The 10,069-nt window shown below is 54.0% G+C and overlaps 1 protein-coding gene across 1 annotated transcript; it reads right to left on the bottom strand.

Annotated features, from left to right (window-relative positions):
* Positions 1–4,669: 4,669 nt before the first annotated feature.
* Positions 4,670–7,204, bottom strand: FABP5 (fatty acid binding protein 5). Its single transcript, XM_038766677.1, has 4 exons — positions 7,044–7,204; positions 5,455–5,627; positions 5,103–5,204; positions 4,670–4,908 (listed from the first exon to the last, which is right to left on the bottom strand). The coding sequence occupies exons 1-4, from the start codon at positions 7,120–7,122 to the stop codon at positions 4,855–4,857; spliced, it is 408 nt and encodes a 135-aa protein (XP_038622605.1). The 5' UTR covers positions 7,123–7,204; the 3' UTR covers positions 4,670–4,854.
* Positions 7,205–10,069: the final 2,865 nt, after the last annotated feature.

The following is a 10,069-nucleotide window of genomic DNA, read 5'->3' as shown; positions in this document are numbered from 1 at the left end:
AGCAACAAGTAACAGTGTTAATTTAAGACACAGAGCACATTATCCAGCAGAGAAAGGATAGCTATCAGCCCTGAAATCTGGCCGCTCTCCCTGCCGCCCACACAACCACCACCTGTCACCTCCATCCTGCAATGAAGTCTACTGGCCCTGGCAGTGGGGGCTGGCCCTCAGAGAGAGCAGAACAAAGATGTCCAGAGAGAAATAGAAAGTCACTTGCTGCCACCAGGATATGACCTTCAGCTGGTAGCCATCATCTCCAAACATGCCATGGGTCCCGGCTCTGGAGCCCTGTGGTTGGGGCCTTAGGGCCACCGTGGGTCCCGGTGAGTACTGTGCCACAGAGTTTACATGGCTGTGTCCATTACCTGGTGGGGTGACGGGATCTGAGCCCCTCCTGCCCTCCTTTTCCCTGAGCTGGGCCAGAGGTGTTAGGGCAGAGGAGAGGAGCTGAGCAGTAGGACGGACCTGAGCGGTAGTGAGAGGAAGCTGGGTTTTCTCTGTCTGAGCCAACTAAGCTGTCCTGGAGCAGGGAGAATAAGGGGAATGGAGGGGAGCAGAGGGGAGCTGAGGAGGTAGAGCAGACAGGGATGAGCTCGGGAGCTGCTGGAAGCCAGCCCATGACTCAGACCAACCTGGCACGAGATAGGCTGGAGTAGATGTGATGGAGGGGTGCCCCCTCAGCAATCCAGGGCATCAAAAGGTTAAGACCAGGCAGGAGGAGAAATGATCCGGCTGGGACTCCTGGCCCATGGGTAGGGACAGCCTCTTCCGGGTGGAGGGTTAGGATGGGCCCGGCCCAGACAGGGACACATTCTCCGTTGCCGGTCCCAGCCAGCTTTGGGATCTGGGCTTCTGTACATGGCAAAACCAACCGTGGGGCCGGGCCGAGGCTGGTGGGCATCCCTTTCACCCAAACCATCTGTGAAAGTGACGCCCCCGAAACGGGAAAGGTCTCCCCTGGTCCCCAGGCCTGAGCACAGCGGCTTCCGCTCCTCTGCCGCTGATCTCCTCACCGTGCCTCGTTCTCACCTGTCCCGCCATCGACCCCAGGCCCACGTCATCCCCCTGGCCTGGAATGCCCTCCCTCTCAACATCCGCCAAGCTAGCTCTCTTCTTCCCTTCAAGGCCCTACTGAGAGCTCACCTCCTCCAGGAGGCCTTCCCAGACTGAGCCCCCACCTTCCTCTTCCCCTCCTCTCCCTCTCCACACCCCTGCCTTACCTCCTTCCCTTCCCCACAGCACCTGTATATATGCATATATGTTTGTACGCATTTATTACTCTATTTTTTTATTTTACTTGTACATATCTACTCTGTTTATTTTATTTTGTTAATATGTTTTGTTTTGTTCTCTGTCTCCCCCTTCCAGACTGTGAGCCCACTGTTGGGTAGGAACCGTCTCTATATGTTGCCAAGTTGTACTTCCCAAGCGCTTAGTACAGTGCTCTGCACACAGTAAGCGCTCAATAAATACGATTGATTGATTGATTGATTGATTCATGGCTGATGATCAGGACTGCCACTCTGACAGTTGGCTGAGTCTGTCAGGACTGCCGCTCTGCCAGCGTGCTGGATCTAAACATCACAGAACTCCCCTGACACCAGCCCTCCACCCCTCTCTCCTCCCCTTACTAACTCTACCTCACATCTCTCAAAGAGAATGTTTTCCACCCCTTGTCTGCTGTATGATCTTGGGCAAGTCTCTTCACTTCTCGGGGCCTCTGTTACCTCATCTGCAAAATGGGAATTGAAACTGCAAGCCCAACATGGGACAGGGACTGTGTCCAACCCCATTTGCTTGTATCCACCCCAAGGCTTAATACAGTGCCTGGCACACAGTAAGCTCTTAGATACCACAATTATTCCTATTATTTTACCCAGTGCCTCCACCTCCTCTCCTCCAACTCCCTTCTTAAGCCTCTGCAGTAAGGCTCTCACCTCCATATCACTGGGCCAACTCTCACCCACATCACCTGTGACATCCGCCTCCTCACCAGATTTAACTGACTCTACTTTTCCCTAATCCTTCTTGACCTTTGACACTGCAGTTCACCCCCCCTCCCCACTCCACACATCTCCTCATCTTGGTTTCTCTGACACTGCCCTCTCCCGGTTTTCCTCCTACCCTTTCGGCTCCTCCTCCATCTTTCACAGGCTACTCCTCTGCCTCCCATGCTCTAACTGCGGGGGTCCCTCAATGCTCAGTTCAAGCTCCCCTTCTATTCTCCAACTACACCCGCTCCCTTGGAGATCTCATCCACTTCCATGTCTTCAACTACCACTTTTACCTTGCAGATTGTGAGGCCCCTTGTGGGACAGGGACTGTGTCTGAACTACTATTTATACTGTACCAATCCCAGTGCATAATATGATGATGATGATTAATTATCCCAAACCTATGTCAGTAGCCCTGACCTCTTTCTGAAATCTCCCATCTGTTCCCACCTCCAGGACAACTCTACATGAATGCTCCTGACACCTCAAACCCATCCACCTAGCTTTCCCACACCCTTGATACCACCAACATCCTCCTGTAACCTTGACATTATCCTTGACTCCTCTTTCAATCCCTCAATTAAGTCACCAAATGCTGACAACTTTTCCTCCACATCCTTTTCAGAATCCACCCCTCTCCCTCTTCATCCAAACAGCCACCACCCTGCTCCAAGCACTTGTCCTATCCCTTTTCGACTGCTGCATCAGCCTCTTCGCCGGTCTCCCTGCCTCCACTCTTTCCCCTCTGTAGCCCATACTTCACTCCCTTGCCTGGATCATTTTTCCAAGACACCATCCTGCACACATCTTTCCCCCTTCCTCAAAAACCTCTGATCAATCAAATCAATATTTATTGACCATTCACTGTATGCTGAGCACTGTACTAAGCAGTTGGGAAAGTACAATATAACAAGAGTTGGTAGACACATTTCCTTATCCACAATGCGCTTACTGTCTAGAATCTGGTGGATGCCCATTCATCTCTGAACCAAGCAGAAATTCCTGGCCAGTGGATTTAAAGCACTCCATTTCTCTCCCTCCTACTTATCACATCCCGCCACACCCCACCTCACACCCTTCCCTCCTCAAACCAACTCATTCATTGTGCCTCATTCTCCTCTCTCTGCCACTAACCTTTTTTTAAAAAAGGTATTAGTTAAGTGCTTACCAAGTGCCAAGCACTGTTCTAAGCACTGGGGTAGATCTACGCTAATCAGCTTGGCTATAGATCATGTCCCACATGGGACTCACATTCTTCACCCCCATTTTACAGATGAGGTCACTGAGGCCCAGAGAAGTGAAGTGACTCCCCCAAGGTCACAACAGATGAGCGACAGACCTGGGATTAGAACCCATTTGACACCCAGATCCATGTTCTATCCACTAGGCCATGCTGCTTCCCCTCTTACTCCCTCCCTGTGTCATCTGAAAGACCACTGCTCTCCCCCTCTTCAAAGCCTTTCTGAAATCACATCTCCTCTAGGGGTCTTTCCCCAGTTAATTTCTATTCTATGTCCTTGCCCCTAGTTGTCATTTCAGTACTTGTGTAATCACATCCCATCAAAACACTTACCTACATGTCTGTCTTTTTACCGTTAGCGTATAAGGTCCTTGAAGCCAGGGATTATGTCTAGCAACTTCATGGTATTGTACTCGCCCAAGCACTTAATACAGTGCTCTGCGCAGAGTGAGAACTCAGTATCACCGACTGATTGATCCTTCCTGCAATTTATTTCACTGGCTGCCTCTTCCACTACATTGTAAGCTCCTGCAGACCAGGAGTCACGTACTCTCACACGTGTTTGGTACAGTGCTCTGAATACAGTCGGTGCAAATGATACTGTATCTCGCTTCACTGCCCGCCAACCTAATAGATGGGGTAGGGTGGGGAGAAGGGGAAGGACTGTGTGGCCCAGGTCTTAGTGTTGGGAAAGCAATAGGGCACCCCCTCGACTCCTGTGCCCCTGAAACATCAGCCCTCCCCGCCACCCTTCATCCATGCCCTGAGCATTATTGGAGGGGGAAGGGGGGTGGGGGGAAAAAAAGACAGGGAAATCAAGACACACACACACCCTTAGTACCTGCTGGTGTAGTAGCAGCCTCCTACTTACACTGAGCCTGCCAGTTTGGTTGGTTTCCGTGGTTTGTCCTTCACCCTTTGCTCTAGGGTGGCAACTTTGAAGAGCCCCTCCTGGGGGAGAAGGACAACCTGGGAAGGCTTCCTGGAAGAAGGGGCATGGGAAGAGGGTTGCAGAGAAGCCGATCTGAGAACAGGCCAGCCTGAGAAACAGCAAGACGTGTGGGGCGGAGGTCACATGTGGGTGTGTTCGATTGGGCAGAGCCACCTCTGACCAGCAAGGCAGCTGCAGCCCAAGGAAGGTAAGGAAGTTGGGCATCATCTCTGTACCCAGACTGGAGCGCAGAAGACAGTGAGATTTGGGAGGCTCTAGGAAGCCAAGACTCCCTCCGCCACCACACTGCTTCCACCCAGATGTGTCCCAGGAGCGTCTGGGAGTTGGTTCTCACGGTGGTCGGGGTTCTACAGCAGCCTAGATCCCCTCAGAGGAGCAAGAGCAGGGGCAGAGGAGGCTGGACTCATATGCTGGTGTCCCAGCCCGAGACGACAGGGGAGACCAGCACCGAGCTGCCCGTTCTGAGAAGGAAGGAACCACCAGTCACAACAACCTTGTTCTTTATTGAAAAAATAGCCACACACTCCGGGTCCAAGGTGCCTTGAATACAATCGCACACAACCGATCTCCTCGGGCCAAGGCCGTCAGCAGGGGCCACGGGGAAGATTTTGCTCATTAAACTGAGCAAACTGAGCCGGTGCCTGTCCTGGGGAGGGAGCGGGGTCTCCTTACTGTGCTTTCTCATAGGTCCTGGTGCAGGTCACATTGTTCATGACACAGTCCTTCAAGGGGACACAGAAGGAGGATGCAGCTCCCCGTTACCACCAGTGCTTTGCCTCCTCCCCACCGCCACCCTCCCCAAGGTGGCCCCTGAGGATAAGGAGGAGCTCCCACCTTGGCTCCTGGCAGGTAAACAGTGCCCGTGCCGTGCCCGGCGAGGCTCAACCATCCAACTCTGCAAACGGGGGTCACTTACCACCACCAGTTTTCCGTCTTTAATCTTCCGGGTGATCGTGCTCTCTTTCCCATCCCACATCTGGTGCTGGACCAGGGCCCCGTCCACAAGGGTGCAAACTGTCTGCAGAGACCAAGCCCTCAGCCTCAGCAGCAACCTCCCCCCACCCCGCCACAGAGACACGCACACACTTCCGGCCCAAGCCGAAGACCCCACCAGCCGGCCACTGCCACGAGGGCACCCCGCCCGCTTAGGCTGCAGTCATGGGGGGGCCACTGGCAGACCTCCGGGGAGGGCCCACGCTCTGAGACCGCCCCCCTGGCACTCCTACTCCCCCAGAGCCCCGCCCTCTGGCCGCAGAGCCGCCACCGACCTGCGTTTTCCTGCCGTCCGCTGTGGTCTCCTCAAACTTCTCCCCCAGTTTGCAGGAGAACTGACTGGACTTCATGGTGCTCTCGGTCTTGATGGTGATATTGTCGCCATCGACGGTGATATAGACGTCCGGCTTGGTCAGGGCGCCCACTTTGCGCAAGGCCATCCCCACACCTTGGGTGGAAGGAGGATGAGCTGTTAGTGGCGGGGGCTGGGGCCGGGGGGGTGCTGGTTAGACTGTCCAGAGAAATGGGCCAACGGGATGCCCAGATGCATGACCTCTACGACTCAGAGCAGTGCCAGTTTCAGGAACTGGGTGCATCGAGGCCTCCACCCTGTCTCCCCCTCGACACTGACCAGGGCAAGCTTGGCAAGCCCCAGGATAGGAGAGTCAGCTGCGGTTGTGGGGGTGGAGGGGGGGAGTGGGAAGGGCCCAGGGAGAGCTAGGCACCAGGTGGACATGGTACTGTGAGACCAGCAGCTCCCAGCCCAGTGCCTGGGGAAACCAAGACCTTTCAGGAAGCATCTGGTGGACCTGGGCTGCCACCCCAGACTCAATCTGCTGGAACCAGGCAGCCCGGGGCCCCTTGGCTGTGGGGCACAAAACCATTGCTTCATTTCCCCCAGTTTCTCCCCCCAGCCCTAGCCACTGGGGTCCAGCCGCTTCTAACGGCACAGCAGGCTCTTGTAGTTCTTGTGATCCACGGGGGATCTCGGGGCTTCCCGGAGGACGCCTAGTCCATCCCCTGTCCTTAGGCGAAGCCACCGCCAAGCCCATTTGACAGATGGAGACTTCTGTCTAGCATCTAGCTTCCGGTAGCCCAGTCAATGCACAGTGGCTCCAGGAAACGCATCGTTTAAGCTACCCTCAATCTCTCCTGCTGCAGGGCCAGTTCTGCTGCCGACAAGCTTCAAGGCATCCACGATCGCATCCCCATGAAACCCACACTATCCGGGCAGACCCTTCGGAAGCAAGAAGCCCCGCGGCCGCTGGAACCCCCCAAACCAGTCTGGCTGGTTGGACGTGACTTGCTCCCCCCACCAACCTCCCGCAGCCCAGGGCCCCCATAACGCTCAGTTTACCACTCCTCCTATACAACGTTCCCGCACTCCCACCACTCAGAGTGGCAGGGTCAATCAATCAATCAATCAATCAATCGTATTCATTGAGCGCTTACTGTGTGCAGAGCACTGGACTAAGCGCTTGGGAAGTACAAGATGGCAACATATAGAGACAGTCCCTACCCAACAGTGGGCTCACAGTCTAAAAGGGTCCTGAAGAGGAAGGGGGGTGGCGTTACCCCCCTCCAGCAGCTCTGTTTCGGGGGGGGGGCTCCCCCACTACCTGCCCCCCACAGCATTTGTTAAGGGCTAAGGTGGGTAAATGCAAATTGGGTTGGACACAGTCCCTGTCCCTACGGGGCTCCCAGTCTCAATTCCCATTTTACAGATGAGGTGACTGAGTCTCAGAGAACTGAAGTGACTTCCCCAAGGTCCCAGCGCAGAAAAGTGGCAGGGTGGGGATTAGAACCCACGACCTTCTGACCCCCAGGCCCGTGCTCCAGCCACCCCCCACCCGGTCCCGCTCACCCAGCTCCTTCATGTACTCCTCGAAGAGCTTGCTGTCCACTAGACACCACTTCCCCACGAACTGCTGCAGAGAGGCCATGGCGGGAGCGCGGAGGCAGGGGACTGGCCGGGCGGGTTGAACGGCGGCGGGAAGGCGAGGTGCGGTGCGGTCTGCGGGCCCCCCGCCGCTCCTTTATAAGGCAGCGGCGGGCTGGGAGGGCCAGTGGGAGGAGAAAGCGGCAGCCAAGGTCCCTTCCCCGGCCCCCTCCCCGGCCCCACGGGGCGGGGACAGGGGCAGCGCCCACCGCAGCAGGCAAGCGGGGACACGCTCTGCAGGCCCGCCCCACCACCGGCCCTCCTCCCTTAACTTCCCTGGGGCCCATCGGAGAGGAACGGGTTAACTCCGCCCCCCCCCCCCCCAACCGCTGCCCCCGACCAGGGGACTGTCCTACCTGGGGGCACCACGTCCTGGGTAATAATCATAATTCTCATTATGAGAAGCAGCGTGGCTCGGTGGAAAGAGCCCGGGCTTTGGAGTCAGAGGTCATGGGTTCGAATCCCGGCTCTGCCACATATCTGCTGTGTGACCTTGGGCGAGTCACTTCACTTCTCTGAGCCTGTTACCTCATCTGTAAAATGGGGATTAAGACTGTGAGCCCCACGTGGGACAACCTGATCACCTTGTAAATTCCCCAGCTCTCAGTACAGTGCCTTGCACATAGTAAGCGCTTAACAAATGCCAACATTATTATTATTATTAATTATGAGAGAAGCAGCCAGGCTTAGTGGCAACAGCCCGGGCTTGGGAGTCAGAGGTCGCGGGTTCTAATCTCAACTCCGCCACTAAATCCTGGCTCCACCAGTTGTCAGCTGTGTGACCTTGAGCGAGTCACTTAACTTCTCTGTGCCTCAGTTACCTCAACTGTAAAATGGGGATTAAGACTGTGAGCCCCACGTGGGACAACCTGATCACCTTGTAAATTCCCCAGCTCTTAGTACAGTGCCTTGCACATAGTAAACGCTTAACAAATGCCAACATTATTGTTATTATTATTATGAGAGAAGCAGCCAGGCTTAGTGGCAACAGCCCGGGCTTGGGAATCAGAGGTCGTGGGTTCTAATCTCGACTCCGCCACTAAATCCTGGCTCCGCCAATTGTCAGCTGTGTGACCTTGAGCGAGTCACTTAACTTCTCTGTGCCTCAGTTACCTCAACTGTAAAATGGGGATTAAGACTGTGCGCCCCCCGTGGGACAACCTGATCACCTTGTAACCTCCCCAGCGCTTAGAACGGTGCTTTGCACATAGTAAGCGCTTAATAAATGCCATCATTATTATTATTAAAAGAAACTAGCATAAATTAGGATGCCTGAGTAAAATTCAACCTAAAAGATCTTTTACTAAATACACCACAGGCGTTTGCCAGGAAGCAGTGTGGCCTAGTGGATAGGGTACGGGTTCGAGAAAGTCAGAAGGACCTGGGTACTAAATTGGTTCCGCCACATGTCTGCTGTGTGACCTTGGGCAAGTCATTTCACTTCTCTGGGCCTCAGTTCCCTCATCTGGAAAATGGGGATTAAGACTGAGCCCCATGTGGGACAGGGACAGTGTACAACCTGATTAGCTTGTATCTACCTCCAGGACTTTGTATGGTGCCTAATAATAATAATGACCTCATCTGTAAAATGAGGGTTAAGACTGTGAGCCCCACGTGAGACAACCTGATTACCTTGTATCTCCCCCTGCGTTTAAAACAGTGCTTGGCACATAGTAAGCGCTTAACAAATGCCATCTTTTTTATTATTATTAATAATAATAGTGGTATTCCTTAAGCATTTACTATGTGTCAGGCGCTGAACTAAATGCTGGGGTCGATACAAGGTAATTGGGTTGAGCACAGTCCCTATAATAGTAATAATAATAATGATGGCATTTGTTGAGCACTTACTATGTGCAAGGCACTGTTCTAAGCGCTGGGGGGGAATATAAGGTGATCGGGTTGTCCCACGTGGGACTCACAGTCTTAATCCCCATTTTACAGATGAGGTAACTGAGGCTCAGAGAAATTAAGTGACTTGCCCAATGTAACACAGCAGATGTGGCGGAGTCGGGATTCGAACCCATGACCTCTGACTCCAAAACCTGTGCTCTTACCACTAAGCCACGCTGCTTCCCTACCCCACATGGGGCTCACAGTCCTCATCCCCATTTTACTGATGGGATAGAGAAGCAACGTGGCTGACTGGAAAGAGCCCGGGCTTTGGAGTCAGAGGTCATGGGTTCAAATCCCAGCTCCGCCAATTGTCAGCTGTGGGACTTTGGGCAAGTCCCTTCACTTCTCTGGGCCTCAGTTACCTCATCTATAAAATGGGGATTAAGACTGTGAGCCCCAAGTAGGACAACCTGATCACCGTGTATCCTCCCCAGCGCTTAGAACAGTGCTTTGCACATAGTAAGTGCTTAACAAGTGCCATCATTATTATTATTATTATCATTATCACTGAGGCACAGAGAAGTTAAGTGCCTTGCCCAGGGTCACACAGGTATCATGCCCTGGGTGGGGGTCTGCCCTATCCAGGGGTGCCATGTCCTGGTGTGAGGGGGCTGCCCTGTCCAGGGGTGCCATGTCCTGGGTTTTGGTGGTGGGGTGGGGGGACACTACCCTGTTCGGGGGTGCCGGGGTGTTAGTAGGGAGTGGGGATGGGGGTTGGGGTCCCGACCGCGGATGGGAGCTCGTTGTGGGCAGGGATCGTTTTTACCGGCTCTGTTGTAACGCCCTCGCCCTAACTCTTAGTACAGCCTCTGAACACAGTAAGCGCCCAATGAATACCAATGATGATGGTGAGAAGCAGCGTGGCTCAGTGGAAAGAGCCCGGGCTTGGGAGTCAGAGGTCACGGGTTCAAATCCCGACTCCGCCGCTTGTCAGCTGTGTGACTTTGGGCAAGTCACTCTACTTCTCTGTGCCTTAGTTACCGCATCTGTAAAATGGGGACAATAATAATAATAATGGCATTTATTAAGCACTTACCGTGTGCAAGTGCTTAATT

The sequence above is a fragment of the Tachyglossus aculeatus genome, chromosome 25 (genome assembly GCF_015852505.1).
Source record: "Tachyglossus aculeatus isolate mTacAcu1 chromosome 25, mTacAcu1.pri, whole genome shotgun sequence".
Lineage (NCBI taxonomy): Eukaryota > Metazoa > Chordata > Mammalia > Monotremata > Tachyglossidae > Tachyglossus > Tachyglossus aculeatus.
Note: the sequence above shows the minus strand (reverse complement) of the source record. Positions and strands in the feature narration are given on the sequence as shown.

Bases quoted from the DNA above. Each gene is read 5' to 3' on its own strand.
- FABP5 (XM_038766677.1), bottom strand. From the start codon at position 7,122: ATGGCCTCTCTGCAGCAGTTCGTGGGGAAGTGGTGTCTAGTGGACAGC. The intron at 5,205-5,454 runs GTCGGTGGCGGC...TGGTCTCTGCAG, and splicing joins CGGACGGCAGGAAAACGCAG to ACAGTTTGCACCCTTGTGGA. The intron at 4,909-5,102 runs GTAAGTGACCCC...GTCCCCTTGAAG, and splicing joins AAGACGGAAAACTGGTGGTG to GACTGTGTCATGAACAATGT.